The following is a 25,341-nucleotide window of genomic DNA, read 5'->3' as shown; positions in this document are numbered from 1 at the left end:
TTGTTACAGTATTTGAACCCAGTATTTTATAAAACTGAATGTTTAACATTTTGAAACATGCATTCAAAATTGTTGCTTTTCATTATGAATCTAAATCATAATATACAATTCTTAAAACCATAACATAATTTGACTTTCGTGGATTTCGAATAAATTAAATATTTTCATAAAAATATATTTTGTTCATAAGTGTTAACATTATTATTTGATATTATTTTTCATTATAGATACTTTTAAAAGAGCGATGGACAAGTTAAAATCGTATGAAAATGATTCTGAAATCAGTACAGACCCTGATGCTAAATCTAATAGAAAATTTAAGAAATTAAAGACACATTCTGAGAGCGATTTTGAATATAAACAAATTTTAAAAAAGAAAGAATTAAAAAGCAAGTCACTTACGCCTTTCAAAGTTTCAAGTATTGACGAAGGCAAAAAGAATAATTTACCTTCATGTCCACAATTAATTCAGCCAAAAAAATTAAAAAGTCCTTCAATTTTGAAATGTGAAAAGGTTTCATTACCTTTATATTCGCAAAACAGGAGAGATCCAAGAAGCTTTGTAAAAAATTGGTCATTAAATTCGCTAAAATCGACTATTTCCGCTACCTCACCGATGTTTAAGAATTCATTTCCTGGAAACGCTTCTGCAAAAATTGTTTCACCATTGCAAACAAAGTCTACAAACAAAATATTCTATCCAACTTCTAGTCAGAGATCCAATATGAATAATAAAATCTCACATATTTTTACTGATTCAAATAAATTAAATAAGGAAAATATTTCATCACCCTCCGAGATGGTATCAATTGCCAACATTCCAATAGCAAAGGCCAATGAGCAGATGCAAACACATGGTTCAGATCAAAACATTGCAACACAACAACAGTTTTTTGAAAACCAAAACATTGAAGGTAACGAATTTTTTTTAAATTGGATTAGTAATTACTTTAAAGATTTTGAAATCTTGAGTCTACTCTTGATCTACTCTTGATCAATAAAAAAAATGCGATTTCTGCCCCGCTACGGACGCATGAAAAAGAGCGAAATTCATGTCTGTATAGTAAAAAAAATTTTGTCACGTGACATAACTGACAGCGACACAGTATAAACGCAGGGACATGACGCACAGAACGAAAAAATAATTAACAAGTATCGCTTGTCCATTTTTGACGAAATATTTAGGTGTTGTGGCAAAAAAATTCTCAGTTTCAGTTGTACTATTTTTCCGTGTAGTCTCAAATTATTAAAATATGAAATATTTTTACACTTGTCCGGGGCTGTCCGACAAATTGTTAAATGTTCAGATTTTAATACTCATTTGAGTTGAAAAAAAACTTTCTGTATATCATAAAAGAATTTAATCACAGAACGAAATGAGCTAAACATTAAAGTTTTAAAATAGGCGACTATTAGGAAATTTCACTTATTATAAGTAAATATACTATTATGAAACTAGAGAGCGACTTATATCTTTAATATATTTGTTTAAATATTGTGTCATTACAGATCGACTTTTTCGTAAGTCTGTAATAAGGACCTTGACCGAAATTAAATTTCAATTAGCAACTTTTATTGAACGTCTTGACGATTCTGAGAAAGATAGAAATGAGATTAAAAATTTAATACAAGAAAGAAATGGTAATGGAACAGGAACATTGAATTCGGATAGGATGATGAAAATTAAAACAATGCTTCCACTTAAAGATCTCGGCGAATTAGCTGATTTTGAAACAAATCTCAATGCAGAGGAGTTTCATCAGGATGTTGTAAGTAAAGTGTTTTATATTTTAAAAGGCAGGTTTTATTGAAGTAAAGTAAGATTTCATTGTATACCTTTCGGTTTTTACAATCTCCTCATATCTTAATTTACCTTTCTTTCTAAACTCACAAACACTTCTAAAGTTCCTACTTTTGCGGCTCCAGGCCTACTTGAATTGGGAGTACTCGCATTTGCCTGGACATTCGGCCAGGGGAGAGGAAAACTGTAGAAAACCTATTCCAGAGTACAACCGGTTTATTGACTGTCGAGTCATGAGAGTACATTTGGATAGTCCATCACAAATGCACAAACATAGCCTCGACGTCAAACCTCTCGCTTGATATATCTCGATCGCAGCGAAAAACACCAGAGGGCCACAGAGGTCATCCATCCAAGTGCTAATCGCACTAAAAGTTGCTTAACCTCCCCGATCGCAAACCACTGTATTCCGCCGCCCGAGCTATATCATTGGTTTAGGCAGGTTTCAATATATACTTAATCTAAATTCAAGAATTTACTATTTTTTGTTGGTGGAGATAATTCGGGATGCTCAGAGAAAGAATTGAAACACGAATTTATGAAATAATTGTGGTTCTTTTAATTGAACATACAAATCAGTAGTGTGGCTAGGAGAGACTGATTAATGGAAAAAAATATTGTATAAGTCGCGAAAATTATAAATACCAGTTGCATACGTTTTAGATTGACATCGAGGTATAATGATGTGCACTGTCGATTATTGTCCAGTACACACCATTAGAATTCGGTTGTTGATAAACCGGTTATACTTAGGAAAGTTTTTGAACAGTTTCCCTCTTTTCTGGCGAGAAAAGCCATTCAACGGGTGGTGCAGGCAAATGCGAGTACTCCTAATTTCAAGTCGTGCGGAAGACGCAAATTTAATAATAAGATTGTGTATAGAGAATTTGTATAAAGAAATAGTACGATATAGAAACACTTGTGTAGCCAAGTATGTAAGGCTGAGGACAGGTGTATAAACGAAATAAAAAGTAAAATAAATAAAATAGAAGAGATGTTTCTCAATTTTTCGTAGCACTAGGAAACGAATAAACCGATTTTGGTTAAAAAACAGTCGGCTAATTTACTGTCGTAAAATCAATTATTAAGAAAATAGCTCCCATAGAACTTGGAAAATTATGGGAAGAACACTCTAAGAAAATAATCTTTATTTGATGCAAATTCCTCTAAATTGAATGCATATTCTACTCTTATATATTGTATCAAAAGTAAGAGACTTCATTTCAGGGGATAAATAGTAATAGGTGAAGCGTGGCAATATCAGCGATCTAAGAAGCTAAATCTTATAGGCTATGTTTCATATATCTTCTTACCTTAAGTAAACGATTCTTTTTCAATTTTTACAATGAAAAATTATTAATTTTTAATCTTTTGAATTTAATGAAGGCTTAAATATAATTAGTTTTAAGTGAGAATTAACTCACATGCATTTTTACTTAAATTATAACAAACATAACCTTTAAGATTTCTTAGGTCTCTTTTTTCGCGACGTGTTACATATATTCAGTAATAACGATAAATTTAATAAATTCATGCATTTTTCCAGCTTTCTTATCTTAAGAAAATAGGAGGAAAAAATGTAAAGGATGCTGTCTTTTCAATTTTGCGAAAAGTATTCTGCAATGAAGTTGCAGCTCAATTTAGTTGGTTGGGATGTAAAGGAAAATACACATTCTCTTCGTTACAAGTAACCAAAGTCCTTATGGGTAAGTTGTACAGTTTTAAATGTTGTTTTAATAATGACAATAATTGCGATAAATCTGTAGCTTTTCAATTCCTCACCTTAGACAACTTAAAATATCAAATTCCCATTCCAGTTGACCAAATAATAGTTCAAAACATAAGTTTTTAAAAGTAAAATTGAAAAAAATATTTTATGAGTAAATTAGAAAAGGGAAATGTAGTGCACTGGCTTTACCGACCAACCCATTGGTAACAAATGGTAGCAAATTATGTTCATGTACTTCAATGTGGCCTTATTGTGCATCTTCCTGGGATTTTTTAGATGTTTCCTTAGTAATATCCTAATTTCTCCGGACCATTTCTTATCCCTTGGACAGCCATACGATATTCTGAATATTCGAATGCTATCAAAGTAGATTTGGAAACGACATTTTCGTTTTTTCGTGACTTGAAAAAATATTAAATTCATTGAAAAGAAAATATTTGAGGACATTGTAGAGCATTCGGTTGGGTGCAATATAAAGAGTACTCTAAATAAATGTGTTATTTTAAAATACCAAACAAATCGTCGGTGTTAAAAAACTTTTTTTACAATCTTTTCGCTTTTTGCAAATTTTTGGAGTTTTCTTTTGCTTTTATCTAATGCAGGATCAAAGCAATACCTAATTTATAATTTTCTAAGTTTCTTGTGTTTTTTAATATTCTATTTAGTTAAATAAAATCGTTTGTTTTAGTTTTTTGGATAGAGAAAAGCGCCACCTACCCTGTTAATGTTACCATGACAAATAGTCAACACCTAACAAGAGGATATTCATGATATCTTACGGGAGTCCTAAGGATATCCAGAAAGTATGATATCTGTAGGATGTTCCAGGGATGTCCAAAGATATTTGACATATCCTAATTTCCCGATATGACAAAGACGTCCATAGAATATCCTGAAATATTCGTTGCTTTCGGGTATGATAGCTGTATTAGATTTACCCTATATCCTAATTATTTGAGATTTTCCAACAAATACTCATTATCTCATTAAAAAAAATACGAAAGAATTGAAGCACAATGTATGTGCAAGTTTAGACTGGAAGCTAACCTAAAAAATCTGAAGGAATTGACTAATAAAATTCAGTAGCTCTATTTCTAAAACGCAGTCAACCTGTTTCGTTGGGTTAAAAGAGAACAGTAAGTTTTAAATAATAATCAAAAATCCCATTTTATGAACAAAAAGTAAACGCGAATAAAATTCAAAAAATATAGATAAATTTCCTCAAAACAGAAGCAGGTGCCTGTGCAATTTTAAAAGTTTCAAAATGTCATGATTAATTTGTCTAGGAAATATATAGGTTCTTTTTACAGAGCTAGGATTTGTTGAATTATTCCAGAGATCATAGTTCAAATGATAAGGAATCTTTATTATTATCATTAGGTTAGGATTTACTATAAGTGCATAGTTACACGGAGAAAACGATTTGTACAAAGTTTACCCAAAAAGTTGAGTAAAACGGTTACACATGGGCATTTTAACAAAATTTCACCAACTATAGAGCAAAATAAATTTTTACGAAATTAAAATAAAATTGGAACATTTTTAAAGTGAAACACGCAGGCGGATACGTACTCAAATAGAGTATAAAGTTTCACAAAAAATTAATCATTTTCTGAACAAATGGATATAATACTTTAGCCTAACATCAGTTTTATTCTTTAGTCAACTTTTTGAACACTCTTTGAAAACTGAATTTCAATAAATAGACAAATTATTCTAAATATTATTAAAATGACCATGTGTAACCGTTTTCCTCAACTTTTGGCTAAATTTTATTCAATTCATTTTCTCCGTGTACAATAACATGCAGACTTTTTGTGTGTTTTAATGAGCTTATTGGCAAAATGTAGTAGTATGAGGAGACGGATCTGCCTGTTTTCGAAATGCTCACAATTTTTTGGAAACAATCATGCTCGTATTACTAAGCGCCTCTACAAGGGAAAATATTTGTAAACTGAAATTTTAAGAACGAATAATTGACAAATTGAGATTACATTTTTTGTTTTAAATTTTTTTCAAAAAAGATTGATTTGTTATTAACATTAAGTTGAGTTAATTTTAAGGGAAAGTATACATGGAGGTGTACTACACGGAGAGCCACATGGTGGTAATATGTACTAAAATTAGACGAGAATTTAATATTTTCGCTTTGTAAGCATTGGAAATAAGGGGATTTTTCCGTATACTACTAAAGAGATTAAAGAATTTATTTATTTCAATAAGAATTAATTCTTATTAAAGTGGCCATTTTTGAAATTTTGTGTAGGAAAATCGTGGGTAGTAAAATGTATAGACTTCGTATGCGAATAATATATTTTAGGTTAGATATAAAAATTAACTTGTAAACCCGTCCGACGTGTATATATAATATGTGTGTCTCAAGTTGTATTATACAATATATATAAACTAATTGGTGTTTAAGTGTTGTGAGTGTGCTTACTTTTGTTGGTGAGTAAGGAAATTTCAACAAATGCATATATATTTTTTCTCCCTTTTCTATTTCTAACTGGCAGTAGAATTACAAAGGACTATTAATTTTGCGTCGGCAGCCTTTCTAAAACTATAGTTATTTGGAAATATTGTAGTCATCATTAACAGATAATAAGTATCTTGTACAAGTTTCTTATTAGAAGCAGTATTTGGCTACAAGTGATGGCCTAACTGCGTTTTACTACAGGATTTAACAAATTTTTCAAAAAATTTTTGAAATAAATGTAATACTTTTAGATTTTATCACAAAACACTTAGTAATCTGTTGCGGATTTGTATATTATTACCGAAAATAGTAAATAATATAAAAGGCCCTTATTTTCGATGCTTGCAAAGCAAAAATAGTAAAATATAGAGTGATGTTTTACAAAACGTCCTTCTATGGATCTCTCCGTGTATCTTCTCTGATATATATTTAGCATGAAATTACACCCAACAACCAAAGACTTAATTTTATATTTGTCTTACTTTTCCGTGTGAGATAAGCAAAATCATGTGTTCATGAAACATTAATTCCTCCATTAAAAACTGAACAGAAAACTATACAGGAGATCTGTCTACTTATACTACGCAATGGTTATAGAGGTATAAATGTTATATAAAAATCAGATAGAAATTGGCACAAAAATATAACTATTTTTTAGAGTCCCTGCAGGAAAATAAGAATTGGACGGAGAGCTCCATTATTCAAAAAATTAAAGATTGGTTGCGTCATGCACCACAGCGTTTTGTTGCTGAGAATAATAGATCAAACCTTAATGCAACTTCTAATGCAGAAAACGATTATCTCCTTGAAAGTGATGAAGAACAATTAGAAGATCATGAAGAACAGAGTGACGAGGTCGAAAATAATGTCCCTAAAAGTAATGAGAATGGCAGCAATCTCGAAAATAGTAACGAAACTGTCGATGAAGATATTGATTAATTCACGTAAATACTTATCTCTTTCAAGTCTATAGCGTTATTACACATAAATTATTTCAAATTATTTATCAAAAATGTCAGCAAGCAGATGCATTTATAATCTTTTACAGTCCCTATATTTTATAATTTAGTGTAAATATCCTAAAAATACACACCAGCTTCTGTAAATTTGGACAGCATTTGGATGCCCTAAAGATATTCAAAAATATCTACTCTTTTCACTATGAAAGTAGTTCATGTGACATGGACCGTGAATAGTACCGACATCAGTTTTTCAAAATTTTAAATAGCGTATTTAACCAACTGGATTTAACACACTCAGCAGAATATAAATAACAATTGCATTAGCTTGAAAATTGTACCTGGAGAGTTTTTAGATTAGGAATGTAATCGTATTGCAGTCTATATCGGTTACTTAACCGATACGTATAACTCCAGCTCGAAAAGTTTCCGAGTAAGATCCCTTTTTACTGCTCACGTCACGTAGAAATAAATAATCAAGTTCTATGAAAACAAGAAATATTTTACAATAAGATTAGAAATTGATTAGAGTGAAACACTTGCTGGCATTATTGATTACTCCATCAGCCATAAGTAATATGTGGGACACAAGAGTAGCCAGGCAAAGCATGACTCAAGGTATACTTTGAAAACTTTAAGGGAAAGTCAATGTTGTGAAATATAAACAATGGGAATGTAAACAAATCAAACACTAAAATTACCATTTTTTCACGAGGTCTCATTTCCACAAAAATTAAATTTTTTTAATTTTTTCTACCGAGAACTAAGTGGGAGGTAGGATTCGAGCGATTGGACGGTCACAGTTGGGAAGGGGAAATTTCTTCCTCGGTTGCCCTTTCCCAACTGTGACCGACCAATCGCTCGAATCCTACCTCCCACTTAGTTCTCACGGTCCGTGCTTCTGATATAGTCAAACAGTTAAATTTTTGTAATGCATGAAAAATGCGGTTTCATTGTTCATTTTATTCAATTATTCTAATATATGTTTATAATGCTTGCGGTCAAATTTCGTGTAGTTACCAACTTTAATGCTTTAATTTACGATTTTCGTAGAAAAAAATTTTTAAAATTTTATTTTTGTGGAAATGAGACCTCGTGAAAAAATGGTGATTTTAGTGTTTGATTTGTTTACATTTCATAACTTGGACATACCCTTAATTAATCTGATAGGGACAACCTAACGTAGCTCTCAATTAATTATTGTATAGATTCTTTTAATTGTTTTCCAAATATCAAATAAGGTTTGAAACACAATGAAATAATGCAATATATTTTAATTTATTGTATACTGAGAATTATAACATTAAACTAAGGGGTCTGGTCAACTATCCTTATTCCTATAAATTCCTATTTATATTTTCATAATCAAATTTCTGCTATATTTTCTTTTATCATTTGAGTATGGTTTAAATTCGGTGTAGCTGTGAGAAAAATGCAGTTTGAGGCCGTGTACAAATTACGTAAGACTCTAAGGCGGAGGGGTTCAGCTAATCTTTATGACCGGCATAAAAATGGCGCTAATGTATGCAAAGATTTTTACATGGGGGGGGTTAAAATTTCCGAAAATAACCCTTACGTAATTTGTATACACAGCCCCTTTGAATATGGTCCGAAAATTAACATGTTGATGTTCGAGTCATATTCGTTTTCGTCAGATGTTTTTGAAAATTTACTTGAGTATTCTACAACTTTTTATCTATAAAATAAGACCAAACTGCTTAAAATTGACCATCTGTAAGTTTAAAAAATGTAAATCAAAGTTTTATTATTTACATGCATTTTGTGCAAAACCAATAAATATTATAACATTTTATTGTTTAATTTTTTAAAGAATCGTCAAGTTTTAATAAAAAAAACTAATTTGCGGGATATTTTGAGGAAATATTTACTTACAATAAAAATGAAAGTTAAATTTACATTGCTTAAATATCAAACTAAGATGTTTTTCTTTTTAAAATTAGAGATAAGTAAATTTATCCTTTTCCTCTTTTTTCTGTTATCTGCAATGACATTCCAGTTTAATGATATTTATGAACGTGAGCACATTATCAGTACTTACAAATTTTAGTCAAAAGAACAATGATATAACAGAAGTTTGAATATTTTAAAGTGTATACTGTCAACTTATTAAGTACATAATCACAACTAAAATTTCAATTACAACAAACTTTTCTGATGGATTTATGAAGAGATGGAGTAACTATCCAATACATATAAAATTATCAGAATGAAAATAATAATAAAAATATACTCATTTAATAATATGCGGTTACATAAATAGAAATAATATACACAAGGTTAATTATAAAATTAACACAAAATTTAAAGAATGTCATTAAGGGGAGATTCCACTGGTTTTGATATTTTTTCAGAGATTTTTTTTATAGTAAAAAAAATATTTGTTACTTAACATTTTTTTATGCGAAAATGAATGTCTTAAAGTAATCGAAAATAATATAATTTCTTTTTTTCAAAATGGCGTCTTAAAAAATGTCTGCCAAAGGTGGTCCTCATTTAAAGTTTGTCACACTCCCATTTTAATAATTTTTACCCAATTAACTTGAATTTTAGACAGCATGTTCCTTGAATGTGTAGTTTTCGTGTGGACCAGGATTTTGAAAATTCATTAATATTTAAAATCATATATGGCCCAAAAAAATTTAGGGCCTTCGTTCAGGAATTCTTACTCACCAGTAATCTTCAGTTCCATACAAGATGGATTTCTCTCCTCAAAATACCATCGTAGGTGATTGAGAAGAGTTTAACGATGTATCTTTGAAAACGCTTCGAATTATCCTTTTAGACTAAACTCCCATGGCAGCGTTTTGTAACTAGGCCATAAGTTTGAGAGAGTTGCAGATATATGTTTGCTATATTTGCACTCATGGCCTAGTTTCAAAACGCTACCATGGGTTACTCTTACTCTTTATGTCCACATTCTCTTATAGCTTAGGGACAGATTTAAGAAAAAAATTAATTTTTTTCACTGAGAAGCGGAATCTCCTCTTCATGTAGTCATATTTTGACTACATTTCATTTTTGACACGTTTCATTTTTTAATTTTATCAGAAATGTTTGTTGTATCCTGATAATATTTTTGCAGGGAATAATTTTATAAACATCAACATTTTTTTCTAAATTACATACTAAAAATTTATCATTACATTTTCATTATTTCATCCGGATTCTTGCTGGTCTACCTAAAATCAAAAATTATTTTCCAGGTTAAAGTGAAATAATGAAGAGGAAAAGGCTTAATGATTTGTCAGTTCGTCAATTTCGACAACGAATTACCCAGTCTATGCTTCATCATTCTTTCCTGCATGCAACTTTAACAGACTCAACGGATGAACAAAATTTACTTTCAACAGAAATCGAAAATTTATTTTCTATGGGTACTCAAAATGCATTTCAAGGGAATAACCTTCTAAATCCAATGGCAAATGATGTAAACCATCTGTCGCTGAATGATAATGATGTGGAACTAGAATCATTAGCTTCTGTATCTATTTCTTCTGGAAATGTGTCAAACGTTACTGAATCTGATATGAAATCTGAAATTGATATGAACGAAATTTATACAGGACACTGTAAAGCGGAAAAGGATCCTGAAAATATTAATTCGTTTCTAGCAACATGGGCCACAGACAACAGAATAACTCATTCTCAATTAACACCATTATTACACAAATTAAAAGAACATAATTGTTTTCATCAGCAAATACCCAAAGACCCAAGAACATTGCTAGGTACTCCTAAGGGAAAAGCAGTTATAAAAACGGTTCACCCAGGGGTATATTATCACTTTGGTCTCAGCACTGGAATTGAGGAAATACTTACTAAATATGACAACAAGCCATTATCAAATATTAAACTAAAAGTAGGCATTGACGGTGTTCCACTAGCAAATTCCTCTAGAGCTCAATTTTGGCCAATTTTAGCTTCAATAGATCCATTTTCAGACATTTTCCTAATTGGCGTTTATTACGGACATGAAAAACCGACCCATGAAGAAGAATTTTTAGAAGATTTTATTACAGAAGTTGAAGATTTAAGTACTAATGGCTTTAAGTTTAAAGAAAAAGTTTTGATCTGCAAAATTGATTGTATAATCTGCGATGCTCCCGCTAAATCGTTTCTTTTGAATGTTAAAGGTCACACAGGATTTCACAGCTGTACAAAATGTGTTATACGAGGTAAATGGAGAAGAAACCGAGTGTGTTTTCCTCACACAGGCAAATTTCACAGAAAAAGAACTGATGCTAACATTCGATATCTAATGCATAGAAAACACCAAATGGGTTACTGTTGTCTACGTCGGATTCCAAATTTTAATCTTATTGGCGATATTCCTTATGATTACATGCATTTGGTGTGTTTAGGTTGTATGAGAAGATTGATTAACTTTTTGATGGTTATTCGTACGTCATCTCGGTTGAGAAAATGGCAAATAATCAAAATTTCGTCACGTTTACTTAAATTGAGAAAATATATTCCGCAAGAATTTTCCAGGAAACCTCGATCTTTAAAGGATCTAAAATATTGAAAGCGACTGAATATCGACAATTTGTCTTATACACTGGCAGTATCGTTTTTAAAGGAATTTTACCCCAAAAATTGTATACGCATTTCAACACTCTTCATGTTGCTATGCGAATTTTATGCTCAAAGAAGTTAGTGAAAATGCCGAATTATTTGAATTACGCGAATGAATTATTGTCATATTTTGTAAAGTGCCTGACCATTTTATATGGTAGTTTTAGCGTTTCCTACAATATGCACGGGTTGCTGCATTTAGTTGATGATGTTAGAAAAAGAGGTTGTCTTGATAACTTCAGTGCATTTGATTTTGAGAATTATCTGCAATACCTTAAGAAGTGGATGAGGAAGGGAGAGAAACCTTTGGAACAATTGGTACGAAGGTATGCTGAATTTAAGAAAAACAGTGCGAAACTTACGAAGTCACAAGTGAATGAAATTAAAATCAATGAGAACTCGCAGCATTGCAACGGCCCTTTACTTGAAGGATGTTCTTCGCCTGAATATCATGAATTAACTATTAGAGGATTTAGATTAGATGTTTTAAAAGTACGTGACAGTTGCTTCGGTCTATCAAACGAAGATATTATTTTGATTTCGAATATTGCTCATCATGCAGATTCCAATGAAACAGTTGTCATCGGAAAAAAATTTCAAACTATTCGCAATTTATATTCCAAACCATGTGAATCATCGTTTCTAAACGAGTTCATAGTCAGTGATTTATCAAATTTAAAAATGTGGCCTTTGAAGAAAGTAAAAAGGAAGTTCATGATAATCCCGTTAAATAGAAGTGAGTATGTAGTGTCTTCATTGTTGCATACTGATTAATTTAGATTTTAGTAATAGAAAAGACTGATTCGTGTTGCCAATAATTTCTTATCAATCTGATTTCTTCTGATTTTTAACGTCAAATCAAATTGTTTTGAATTGAATTTTGTCATTTAATATTTATCATCGGCCCTTGCCTCAAAAAAAAAAATATTAAAAATTGTTGAAGTAAATTTAAAATATAACATTTCATTTAGCAACTAAGTTGATACACAATCAAATTTTCTGAATTTAAATTTTGTTAAATCAACCCTCTGTCGATTCTTAATACCAAGACAAGTTTCTTAGACTTGCACTTTGGCATTCAATATTACTCGCCGACCCTTGTCACGAATGTAAATATTGAGAATTTTAAATCTTATTTAAATTGTTCTAATTCAACTTCGAAGATAATTTGATGTTACGTTTTTTCTTGTTTGAAAGCAAATCTTTTTTTACTAAGAAAAAGTATTATGAATTAATATAAACTGAAATATATTATTTTTTGAAATATATATTTTTTGAAATTCATGTTAATGTTACACCTTTTGCGGTGATTTAAAGTTTATTATTACATTTTGCATTTAAAAAATTTAGAATTTGAAGCTGTTTAATGTAATCTAAACACTGGCAGAGTTATAAGAAGAAAAGATTGTTATTATTTTACTCTGTAAAAAGGGCATTTTTATTATTCGTTCTCAAAAATCAGAATTAAGTTTTCCGTTTAGTAAATTACATACTCCTGCATCATTTGTTGCCTTTTGTTATTGTTAATTTAAATATATCTACGTCTTAATATCTGCGTCTTATTTAATAAAAAATAATTCGATTAAAGAAACTTGCAGTTTATTTACTTTAAATAATATTTCATATTTTTGAATGAACAAATTGCATTATTATATTTTAAGTGAAATTGATTATCACATTTCACAAAATATAACCACGAATAAGAAAAATATGACATTCTTATAAACATTATGATTTAACGATTTACATTAAAAGGTGTGTAAATTTCAGTTTAAGAATAAAATCTTTATTTCAAGTGTTGTATGTCATTGTTAACGCTTAATGTTTCATTAAATAAAAGTGGATTTTCAAATTTTTACAAAAAATTTTCAAAGTAAACATATTTAGATTTATTTTCAAAACAATTCTTTTCGTGTATGCGTAATTGAATTTTAGATACTTTAATAAAATTAAATCTAAAACGAATGTTCCTTTTTATTCATTACAGTCTTGTTAATGTAATAGTTTTTAATAGTCGATTTCTTATATATTTTGGATGTTTTGTATTTTTTCTAAATATCTACCAGTATGCCAAACCACGAATTTTTCTCTTTTTTAGATCGTTTCTTTATTATAAAAAATTTTTCAACTTATATTGTGCGATTAATTAATTTAGTCAATTTTGAGTGATTTTCAATATATTTTGTTATGTTTTAATCAGTGTTCAATGACTTTTTGTTGCTTCGTTTTGATTAGCTATTCCAATTACAGAAGCATCATACTTTGAAGTTACAAGAGGAAAAAATCGAAATCGAGTAAAATTTTAATTAAGAGAAAAATTGTTATTTAACATTTTACTATATGTTCAATTTAAAAAAACATGATTGGTGGTTTTGTCTCAACTTTTGGGACGAAATCGACAATTTCGAGGATCGCGGAAATGAGTTATTATTAAAAATCTGGAAAACATTGAGTGTTACTTGTATAGAATGAATTTTAACCTTGGAAATAATTATTTTATCTTTCTTTAGTTTTAAGCTTTACGGTCTAAAATATTGCTTTTGGAAATATTTAAAGTTATTTTTCTTCCTCATCTATAAGACTTCTCTGTCACAAGAAAAACATCCACAGGTTTCTACTCTTTGAAATAGAATTAGTTAAAAATAATGGGTTGCATGATTATTTGTATGACTTATTATTTGCGATAAATTAAAAGCAGCAGAATTTGTAAATGACTAAATTTTAATGATTATTAGCAAAAAATTTTGTTACTTGTAATTATTATTTAGTATAATTTTTAGGTCAACGAATTTTTTTAAACAGAATTTCCATTTAACAGAATTTCTCATTAAACAAATTACTATTTTAAAGAATTCTTATTTATCTGAAATTTGATTTAACTAAACTTTTATTTGCCAAAGTTTTAAGTGAGTCGAAACATTAAATGTTAGAATTGAAATGTAAATTCTAACATTTAAATATTAGACACATTTAAAATTTTGTCAAATAACAGTTTCGTTGAATTAAAATTCAGATAAATAAGAATTCTTTTAAATAATGTCTAAAGGAAAACTCTGTTAAATGAAAATTCTGTTAAAGAAAAATTCGTTGACCTAAAAATTAAACAAAATAATAATTACACGTAACAAAACTTTCTACTACTGAATTTTATTTCTCGATAAATTTCGTTATTCTAGAAATTCGTAATAATTAAAATTCAGTCGTTTACAAATGCTGCTTTTTGAAATTTATCATAAATGAGAAGACAAATAAATTATACATCAATTCAGTTACGAAAACTAATACAGTTGAACTTCGGAACGAAAAAAAAACACTCTCAAAGAAAATATAACCAAAAATTAAGTTTTTATCTTAAATTTTCTTCACGCAAAAGAGGGTTTTTCGGAGCTTTTCGTTAGTGTTGTTATATTAAATTAAAAATTAAATATAATCAAATTAATTTTTGGAATTAAAAATTCGTTTTTGAATTTAAAAATCGGGAGTGTTAGTTTTCGTACAAAGGAATTTTAGGAGTGTTTTTCTTCGTAACACCCGTCGATTTCATCAAATATTACAATGGAATATTGCAATGGAATGATTTGTGAATATTCCACGAAAACGTAATTTTTTATAAATATTCCACAATTTCTTAGGTTGACAATTATAATCCTTTGTGGATATTCATAATACATCTCTGGAATTTTCTTACGATATCCCTGAGGTATCCATAAAATATTCCTAAGATATCCACAAGATATCCTTGAAATATCCATAAGATATCCCCGAGATATCCATAAGATATCCCCGAGATATCCACAAGATAACCCGAGATATCCATGAGATATCTTTTAAATATCCTACTCTGCGGCGGTTTGGATATCTTATAGATATCTCAAGGATATCTTTAGATATCCATGGGATATCCATGGGACTTTTTCAAGATATCCTATGTCCAAGTCTGATATCTTATGGATATCCTATTGATATCTTTTTGCTGTGAGGGTTAAATTGAAAAAAACCTTACCAAATATAAAGTACCTGTGACTAACTTTTAGTTTTTCTTAGCACTTTTTTCCTTTTTTCTTCATAAATGTGAAATAAAAAGCAATAAAAATTGGCACTTTGCTTATTTTCACTATTTTCAAATGTAAATAACTTTCTTGGAGAAAACTGAAAAATTACAAAACTTGGGCAATATCTAATTGATCACTAACTACACACACTGGAAAAAAATTCGCTTTGGTCCCGAAGATACTTTTTGAGATAATTATGTTTAAATTTTTCACAATTTTTATCAGGTTAATGCATGTGATTTTTATAAAATTGAAGTTAGTTCAAAATGTTTAACCAATAAAACCTAACTTCGTCCTTAAAAAACTACATGTATTAACCTGATAAAAATTGTGAAAAGTTTAAACTTAATTATCTCAAAAAGTATCTTCGGGACCAAAGCGAATTTTTTTCCAGTGTGTGTATTTAGTGATCAATTAGATATTGCCCAAGTTTTGTAATTTTTCAGTTTTCTCCAAGAAAGTTATTTACATTTGAAAATAGTGAAAATAAGCAAAGTGCCAATTTTTATTGCTTTTTATTTCACGTTTATGAAGAAAAAAGGAAAAAAGTGCTAAGAAAAACTAAAAGTTAGTCACAGGTACTTTATATTTGGTAAGGTTTTTTTCAATTTAATGACTTCTCTTTCTCACATTTAATAGATGAAATTTGCAAATTTAGGTTATTTGACAGGCGAACTTGAAAATCATATTTTATATATTATTTCACATATTTAAATAATTATATCAATTGATAATGATAAATTTATTCATTCTTAGTAAATTACAATTTTTTGTTATTTTTATAGTAAATTCTGTTTTTTTTGCATATTTTCTAATGGCTAAAAAATTGACAGTTTTCAGCATCTCATAAACTTTAAATTCATATTTTGCAATAAATAATTAAAATTTTAATAAAATTCTTTTCATTTCGTGATCTTGATAACTTCAAAATCATTCCTGCAAAGTATTATAATTTTTAAAAATTAGTCAACGACGACTTCAGTCGAAATATAATGGATTGTCACCCTGTCTTCTAAGCCCCATCTTTCTTTGCGTTCTTTTTCAATGACAGCCCTCAATTTCTCAATTTCAGAATCCTAAAAAAAATATTTATAAATTTAAATACTCGAAATTAAAATTGATAAAGAAATAGCATTAAAAAAATACCACTAAAAATAAAAAACATATTGTTTATACAAATAAAGTCGTTACCCTAATCAAAATAAAAACTTTTGTTATTTTCAGAAAAAACTAGCGACCCTTGAGACTTTTTTGCAGATATCAAATTTATTGAAAAAATTTTGCATTCTATCTAGTAAGCACAAAAAATTAAAAAAAAACTTTTTTAAAAAAAATAAAATAATTAAATTCTTTAATTTTTGAAAAAGGGCCGCAATTTTCTTAATTTTCAATATCTTCAAAAAATTTTAATTTACCAAAAGGGACATCAAAAACATAACTAAAGTCAAAAGACAGAATTAAGAAATAGTAATTTTAAAAAAAGTAGAAAGAATTTTTAAAAAATTGTCAGCTGTTTTGTTAAAAAAACTTTTTGTCTTAAATTTTATATGCATGTTTTTAGTCAACTTACGTTTTCTGACTGCTGAGACTTCTCTTGCAGTTATGGCTGTTTTGATGATTTCTGTGGATTTGAAAGGTTTTGATGCGATTCTTGATAATAATATTGCATTTGCAGCATATTTTGTTGCGGCAATTGACTCTGCATCATTGTTGAATTCTGATGCAGCACTTGATTCTGTTGCACCGGTGAAACCTGCTGCAGCGAATTCGGTTGTAACATTTGGCCAAGGTGAATTTGTGAAACCTGTGGTGGCGGAACATGTTGGATTTGGTCCTGGTACGATTGAGATTGATGTCTAGGCTGGATTTGTAAATCTTGCGATGGGGAAACCTGCAAAATTTGGTGTTGCTGCAGCTGATTCAGTTCCAACAGATGGCTTGACTGGATTCGTGAATCCTGCGGTGGCGGAACCTGATGAATCTGCCCCTGTTGCAGCTGACTCGGTTGCAACAGTTGGCTTGACTGGATTCGTGAATCCTGCGGTTGTGGAACGTGTTGAATCTGGCCCTGTTGCAATTGATTGGATTGCAACAGTTGAGTAGGATCGATTTGTGAATCTGGCAGCGGCGGAAAGTGTTGATTTCGGCCTTGTTGAAGCTGATTTGGTTGCAACATTTGCCTAGGTTGGATTCGTGAATCCTGCTGTGGCGGAACCTGCTGGATCTGACCCTGTTGCAGCAGATTTTGTTGCATCAATTATTCTTGCTGTTCCGGTGGCGGTAGACCTTGTTGCAGTAAATTTTGTTGCGCTGGTTGATTAACCGGCTGTTGAGGTCTATTTGCAACTACAGCGCTGTACATCTGAAATAAACATTATAATTAATTTTTCTAATTAAGTGTTACTAGGATATAATAATTCATTTAAAATTAAAAATTATTGACATAAACAATAGTTTCTTAGCCGATTAAAAAAAATTCATTTTTCATCACAATTGTATAATTATAAAGTTTTTTGAGAAAATGTCGACTTTACGTTTATTATAATTAATTATTATTTTTAATTTTAACTCATTTAATTCGACATAGTTTAATTCTGATTAATTATTTTTACCAAAAAAATAATAAATTATTCGATTTTCAGAAAATTGTATAATTATACACACATTAAACTTGGATGTCTCATTTTTTATGCAACATTTTGATCACAAAAGTTGTATTAAAATAAGACCGTTTTGTGCATCATTTTTAGAATTGATGCACGAAACGGTCTTATTTTTTGATGCACAAAATTTGCTCAAGTTATACAAATGATGGCTGAAGTTCATCAACTCGAAATTTAATGAATTTTTTTGAATAATATCCGAAACAGTGTAATTAATACAACTATTTTATTCTTCAATTTAAAATAAAAAAAAACTATAATGTTCAATTCGCCAATTCAAATGACATTATACAGACATAACCTAAAATATCACTTCGACGAGCGAAGTTTTGAAATTAAATAAGATAACTGAAAATAAAATTATATTATTAATAATATAATTAAATTATACTACTACTTAAGAATATTATTATTAATAAAATTATTGTTATTAATTTTTTTCCGTATACAATGTTTTTGTAACAATGTCAAAAAAGTAAAAATCAAAAAATCCAATTTTTTCAAAAATTGAATTTTTTGTTTTCAGTTTTCGCATATTTAAAATCGAAAATTCAATTTTTAGAAATTGTTTTGCTCGTGCTGATCCAGGACGTTTATTTTCAAAATGCAGTGTTCTATTAATGTCGAAAAAGTAAAAAAGACAAATTATATTTTTTTGTTTAAAAAAATTGAACTTTTTATTTCGAGTTTCTTTAGATTAAAAATCAAAAAATCGCAATTTGATAATTTTTTTTGCTTGTGCTGATTTAATTCTTTTATTTTTAAAATACACGTGTTGAAACAGTATTAAAAAAGTAAAAAAGACGAATTTAAAATTAAAAAGAAATAGAAATTTCATTTCGAGTTTTCTCAGATTAAAATACAAATAAAGCACATTCATGATTGTTTTTGCTTGTTGCAATTGAGGTCTTTTATTTTCTGATTCCCCATGTTAAAAAAGTAAAATAGACAAATTTGAAAATATTTTTTTAATTGAATTTTTTATTTCGTGTTTTCTCAGATTATTATAAAAATTATTATTAAATATTATCGAATGTGAACTGGACAGTGAAAAAGGGCCTTCGTGCAAAAAAAATCGATTTTTTATTGATTGGTGATTCTGATAGAGAAAACTTCTATCAGAATCGCCAATCAATAAAAATTTTTTTTTTTTTGAACATAAGCCCCCTTTTCACTGTCTAGGTCACAAATAATAATTAATATTTAATATCATTAATATTAAATATTATATTAAATTATTATTAAAAATTGCAAACTTATGATTCTTTTTACTTGTGCTGATTTAGAACTTTTATCTTTTGATTCTCTGTGTTGAAACAGTTATAAGAAAGTGAAAAACACAAATTTTAAATTTTATTTTTAAACTGAATTTTCTATTTCAAGTTTTTTTCAGATTAAAAATTAAAAAACCGCAATTTGATTATTGTTTTTTGCAACACAGGGAACCTAAAACTAAAAGATCAGAATCGGTATGAAGGAAAATAATGTCTAAAAATTAAATCTTCGATTTTCAATATGCTAAAGTTTGAAATAAAAATTAACTTTTTTAAAAAGAAATTTATCTTTTTTCGACACTCTTCAATTACGGGGAACCAGGAAATAAAATATCTAAATAAGCAATTGCAAAAACAATCATGAATGTGCTTTTTTTCTATTTTAATCTGAGAAAACTCGAAATAAAACATTCGATTTCTTGAAAAAAAATTTTAAATTTTTTTTACTTTTGAACACTTTTTGAACACTATTTTAACACGGGGAATCAAAAAATTTGATGCAATTTTTAGCTCTAACAGTATTATTATTTAATAATAATATTTAATAATAATAATTTAGTAATAATACTAAATAAGGAATTGATATTAAATATTAATTTTTTAAAATTAAATTTAAAATTTATTACAATAAATAAATGATCACATTTATTCAAAAAAATGTATAATTATACATTAGTTATACTTTTCTGGGAGAATTAATAAATTTTCATTATTTTTAATCAATTTCTAAAAAAATAATTTTATTTTAATTTAATATTATGAACGAAAAGGATCAAGAAAATTTCATTTTGCTTCCTCGTGGAGGAAGCTATGTAGTCCTTTCGTTTATAAACTTTTTAAAAATGGTGAAAACAAATTTTCCTCTATATAGAAACATGTTATATGAGATCCTGATCAATTGTCCGGATGTATGTATGTGTGTGTGTATGTGTGTGTGTGTGTGTGTGTGTGTATGTGTGTGTGGATAGTTTTTGTGAACACGATATCTTTAACAGGTTTTAATGGATTTGGGTAAAATTTGGTAGGCTTATTTAACACATTAATCTCTCAAAAATGACGAGAGGATTTTTAAAAATACCCCAAAAAAAAAATTTTATCGTCTTTTTTCCAAAAATTTTTTTTTAATTGAAAAAATTTTTAAATCGAAAAATTTAAGGTAATATATAATGTAATCGTCTTCTTTATGTCAAGATGAATCGATTGATATATATAAAGTATAGATTTGATTGAAATTTAAAGAATTAATGAAAGTTAAAAAATCAAAAATTCTCATTTTAGCTAAAAAATGATGTGTTTATTTAAATTCATGTTTATATATGAAATAATTTTATTCCCTGCATTGAAACGAATTGATTGGTATATATAAAGTATAGATTTGATTTAAAATTTGAGAATTAATAAAAATTGAAAAATCGAAAATTCATATTTTAGCTAAAAAATTTTGTGTTTTTTTAAAATTCAAGTTGATGAATAAAATAATTGTATTCCTTGCATTAAAACGAATCGATTCGTATATATGAAGTTTATGTTACACTCAAAATTAATTAAAATTTTCTTTATTTTTCAAAAAATTTAATTAATTTAAAACATTTTTAACTCGAAATTTTTTAAATCAATCAATTGAATTGGACAAATTCATTGCTTCCTTCACGAGGAAGCGAATTTTTTGCTTCACAAAATGAGGAAGCATAATGTTTATGAAATAAACATAAAGGACCCCCTCCTTGTTTAACAAATATTCGAATTTTTTCAAAAACTGTTTAACTATACGAAAAAATTTAAAAAAAAAAAATTGGACAGTCTAGAAAAATACATTTTTTTTTACTTCAATCAATTTCTGAAAATGTGAATTTACTGTTATTCTATTTTAGTGATTATTAATTACTTATAAAGAAAGAATCAAAAAAATAATTTTTGTACAAAATTGTATGATTATACAATTTTTCGGATAAAGGCGATTTTTCCTAAAATATTTGCAAGAAAAAACTTTTTTTTCATTCATAAATAATTAAATAAAGTTAAATATCAATTAAATCAAATTCAGTAAAAATAAAGATCTATTAAAATCAACGGAAAGTTAAAATAAATTAAATTAAAATAATAAATAAAATAAAATTAAACAACAATTGAAATTAAAATTACCCTTGTTCTCGTTGTTTTCTTTGGTGATGCTTTCGGCTTCGCGATTGTTTTCTTTTCCCTCTTGGCGACTGCAGCCGATTTTTTGGTTCCTCTTCCTCCTTTGCCAGGATTGGCCATATATATTTCCCTTCCACACTATTAATATGCAAAAAAAATGTGTGACTAATATAAATTAATTTAATAGATGCATTTAAATTGCGCTAAACTCCTTGATTATACTTACCGCAATTAAACGTTGTTGAGAACACAAAACTATTCACCTCCAAATGCAAATCGCTGAAAGATGACTGACGATAAGTGAAGAACTGTAGACAAGAGTGATGGTTGAAACCGAGCGAGAGTTGTAAAAATATTTTCTTCCACCAATAGGAGTCAAAACTCGTGGGTCAGCAGCCAATCCGCGGCGCATGACGCAAGAATACTTGTGTCTACGTGACAAATTTTCTCGATATAGATATATGTATATCTATATTTTGCTTTTTGCCCTTTTCGTTCCAAAACGAAAACAAACATCAGGGCTGTATTAATTGAAGCACCTGAATGATCCTCATTTTCTTTAACTTTGAATTTTAGTTAAAAATAATTAATTAATAGGTATAAAATATGTCATAAAATACGCAAATTTTACTAATTAAATTAATATAGTATATAGGGCATCCTAAATGAAATGGACAACGTTTTAATAGTAAAATTAATCATATTTAACGTTATGGTATTAATTTTCGAAAAATTATTAAAAATATTCAGTTAATATTTCTAGACTGAAAATTAATTTAATCTTAAAAATAAAAATAATTACTATAACGTGAAATAAAATAAATTTTATTACAAAAACGTCAAATATTTTTCTTTCTTGGATTAATTAATTAACCCTTTAATGGCCGAGTTTTTTGTCGTTACTTTAGACTTATAATGTATATTAGATTTAATTACTAAAGTATTCAGTATGAGAAAAAAATTTTTTTTAACATGTCTCACCCCTTAAAACCACCCCCACGGTACATTACTACCCCAAAAAACTGATATTTAACCAAATTGATGAATTAAATATTTTTCAGCTCTTATCTACTTTTTATTTATTTATAAACATTGCCTGGTTGCTTAAAAATTGAAAAGGATCAATAACCCCTTGAAAACACCCTTAAAGTCAAATAATCATCCCTTGACGGTGAAAGTTTTTGTAAATGATTAAAAAAAATCTATAGATTCTAATTGCTTCTAAATTATAAACAATTATTTGAAAGTTATACAGACATAGATAATAATAATAATAAACTCACCCCCTACCCTTGAAGCCCACCCCTAATTCATAACTATTCTCAGTTTGGAACAATCAAAAAAATAATTTTCACTGATTTTCGAAAATATGAAAAAAAAATTTTCTATGATAACGTATTAATACTGAATATAAACAACCCCTGAAAAACAACCCTTAAGTCAAATAACCACCCCTTAATGATAAATGTTTTTGTGAATAAATGAAAAAAATTATATGGATTCTAAGTGCTTCTGAATTGTAAAAAAGTATTTCAATGTTTCACAGATATGGATAATAATAATAAACTCACCCCCTACCCTTGAAATCCACCCCTAATTCATAAGTTATAAGATACTGGATTCAGTTTTCAACAATCAAAAAAATAATTTTCACTGATTATTATCATATTGAGTAATGCATTGAGTACATACTCAATGCACTCCCCTCCACGATGGCGTAGAGGGGAGTGCATTGGGTAAATGAAAGGGGGGGGGTACGACAGTAGCAAAGAAGCTCCCATGTGGAACTGCTGTTATAAGGCAATCAGCGCGTCGTTTCGTTTTCTCTGTGTAGCGTTCTCCCACTACCTCACCGATTGAGCCTGGGTCTGTAATTTTCATTTTCATACTAAACTCCTAACAACAGGCACTAAAAGCTACAAAATTAATAGGCAATAATGACACCAGCATTATTTTGCAATTTTAAAAACTGACATCATATTCGTAATTATCGACCCCGAAAACCCCTGAGTAATAAGTTTCAGATGAATCTAATGAAAGTTAATCATTTCGTCCGCCATATTGGATCCGCCATTTTCAATTTTCTAAATCTGATATCGGATTCGTAATCAGCGACCCCGAAAACCCCCCAAGTGACAAGTTTCACATGAATCTAGTGAATTTTTATATTTATCGGTCGCCATATTGGATCCGCCATTTTGAATTCTTAAAGACGGACATCGGATTCGTAATCAGCGACCCCGAAAACCCCCGAGTGATAAGTTTCACGCGAATGTAGTACATTTTTATAATTATCGGTCGCCATTTTGGTTCCGCCATTTTGAATTTTTGAAAACGGACATCGGATTCGTAATCAGCGACCCCGAAAACCCCCGAGTGATAAGTTTCACGCGAATCTAGTAATTTTTTATAATTATCGGTCGCCATTTTGGATCCGCCATTTTGAATTTTTGAAAACGGACATCGGATTCGTAATCAGCGACCCCGAAAACCCCCAAGTAACAATTTTCAAGCGAATTTATTAATTTTTAAAGGTTTTGGTTTTTAGGGGTAGTTTTAGTTATTTTTCTGCACCCTCGGGTTGAATTTTTAATATTAATTTTTTTTTACAAAGGTTGCAATATTTTTAAACATATGTTACTATGAAAGCCTGAAAAAAAAATTTCTTCTGAAATTTATACCTGTTTTTTCATTTTTCTCATTTTTCGGGTTTTTTGAAGGGGTGTATTTCAAAGAGGGTAGTTTTTTAAAAAAATACATGTATTTACATTTGTTACTCTATCCCTCCCCTTCAAAATGAGATCTTAGTGGAGTTAATCGATTAAGTTTTAAGAAAGTTATGATTTTTTGAAGTAGGTGGGACGTATGTGTCCCACTGGCCATGAAAGGGTTAATGTATTTTCATTTATTGGAATTTAAAAGTTTTGAAATATTGCCGCCTTACGTGAAATGTCGCATATTTTATTTCTTTCATTTAACACGAGTATTCTTTTTTTTCAATTTCATAAAAATTTATCATAATTGTCTCTGAGGAAAAGAACTTCTACTAACAGTGTTTTAGTGGTCGAGTGGTTTATACAAATGGCTAGAATTGTCAAGGACTTGAGTTCGAGCCCTTGCAGAAGTAATTTTTTTTATTTAAAACATTGTTTAAATACACCACAGAGTATGTATGGGGCATTCTCTGTAAAACTTTCCCTCAACATTTTGTTTTGGTTGAAACGATTTTTTTAGATTTCTACATGGAAAATAAGTAAATACATATTTTTTAATTTTTTTATTTGACAAAAATTACGGCAGTTATGATTTTCCTATTAAACTATTTATTTAGGTGCAGGGCACTATTGAAACGCGTTTTTCTCTATTATACTAAAAAATAATGAGTCTAAAAAAGTGTTTTCTCTAATGCGAAGTAATCAATATTCGATTTTTTTTCATTATAATCACATAAATAAAGAAATTTTTCTCAGTTATGAGAAAGTGGTGTTCTTTACCGTTAAAATAGTTAAATATAAAAATGTTAATGATGCATTTACAGCGACTGGATTTAAAAAGTGCACCTGAAAAAGGAAGAAATACAAATTTTGTGAATAATTTTACGCTTATCACACGGAGAGAAAAATCTGCCTTTTATAGTATAGAAAGGTTTACA

At 28.8% G+C, this 25,341-nt stretch overlaps 3 protein-coding genes across 3 annotated transcripts; 2 read left to right on the top strand and 1 right to left on the bottom strand.

The window, feature by feature from the left end:
• The first annotated feature begins 247 nt into the window (after window positions 1-247).
• Window positions 248-10,281, top strand: LOC127286198 (uncharacterized). The gene is made up of 4 exons (XM_051312555.1): window positions 248-914; window positions 1,510-1,769; window positions 3,348-3,507; window positions 10,190-10,281. Exons 1-4 carry the CDS (start codon window positions 617-619, stop codon window positions 10,192-10,194), a joined length of 723 nt encoding a protein of 240 aa, XP_051168512.1. The 5' UTR covers window positions 248-616; the 3' UTR covers window positions 10,195-10,281.
• Window positions 10,282-11,615: 1,334 nt separating this feature from the next.
• On the top strand, window positions 11,616-13,097 carry LOC127286199 (uncharacterized). The gene has a single exon (XM_051312556.1). It carries the CDS (start codon window positions 11,616-11,618, stop codon window positions 12,333-12,335), a length of 720 nt encoding a protein of 239 aa, XP_051168513.1. The 3' UTR covers window positions 12,336-13,097.
• A 3,331-nt stretch (window positions 13,098-16,428) lies between these two features.
• On the bottom strand, window positions 16,429-22,083 carry LOC127286197 (mediator of RNA polymerase II transcription subunit 15-like). Its single transcript, XM_051312554.1, has 4 exons — window positions 21,916-22,083; window positions 21,693-21,827; window positions 17,184-17,975; window positions 16,429-16,689 (listed from the first exon to the last, which is right to left on the bottom strand). The coding sequence occupies exon 3, from the start codon at window positions 17,865-17,867 to the stop codon at window positions 17,214-17,216; it is 654 nt and encodes a 217-aa protein (XP_051168511.1). The 5' UTR covers window positions 17,868-17,975; window positions 21,693-21,827; window positions 21,916-22,083; the 3' UTR covers window positions 16,429-16,689; window positions 17,184-17,213.
• Window positions 22,084-25,341: the final 3,258 nt, after the last annotated feature.

Source organism: Leptopilina boulardi, unplaced genomic scaffold (genome assembly GCF_019393585.1).
Source record: "Leptopilina boulardi isolate dan_hultmark-lab unplaced genomic scaffold, ZJU_Lbou_2.1 LbouV2_351, whole genome shotgun sequence".
In the NCBI taxonomy this organism is placed as follows: domain Eukaryota; kingdom Metazoa; phylum Arthropoda; class Insecta; order Hymenoptera; family Figitidae; genus Leptopilina; species Leptopilina boulardi.
Note: the sequence above shows the minus strand (reverse complement) of the source record. Positions and strands in the feature narration are given on the sequence as shown.

What these genes read in the sequence shown, in the direction of transcription:
- LOC127286198 (XM_051312555.1), top strand. Translation starts at nt 617, where the DNA reads ATGTTTAAGAATTCATTTCCTGGAAACGCTTCTGCAAAAATTGTTTCA. An exon ending in TGAAAACCAAAACATTGAAG is followed by an intron (nt 915 to 1,509) that starts GTAACGAATTTT and finishes GTGTCATTACAG; the next exon opens with ATCGACTTTTTCGTAAGTCT. An exon ending in AGGAGTTTCATCAGGATGTT is followed by an intron (nt 1,770 to 3,347) that starts GTAAGTAAAGTG and finishes GCATTTTTCCAG; the next exon opens with CTTTCTTATCTTAAGAAAAT.
- LOC127286199 (XM_051312556.1), top strand. Translation starts at nt 11,616, where the DNA reads ATGCGAATTTTATGCTCAAAGAAGTTAGTGAAAATGCCGAATTATTTG.
- LOC127286197 (XM_051312554.1), bottom strand. Translation starts at nt 17,867, where the DNA reads ATGCAACAAAATCTGCTGCAACAGGGTCAGATCCAGCAGGTTCCGCCA.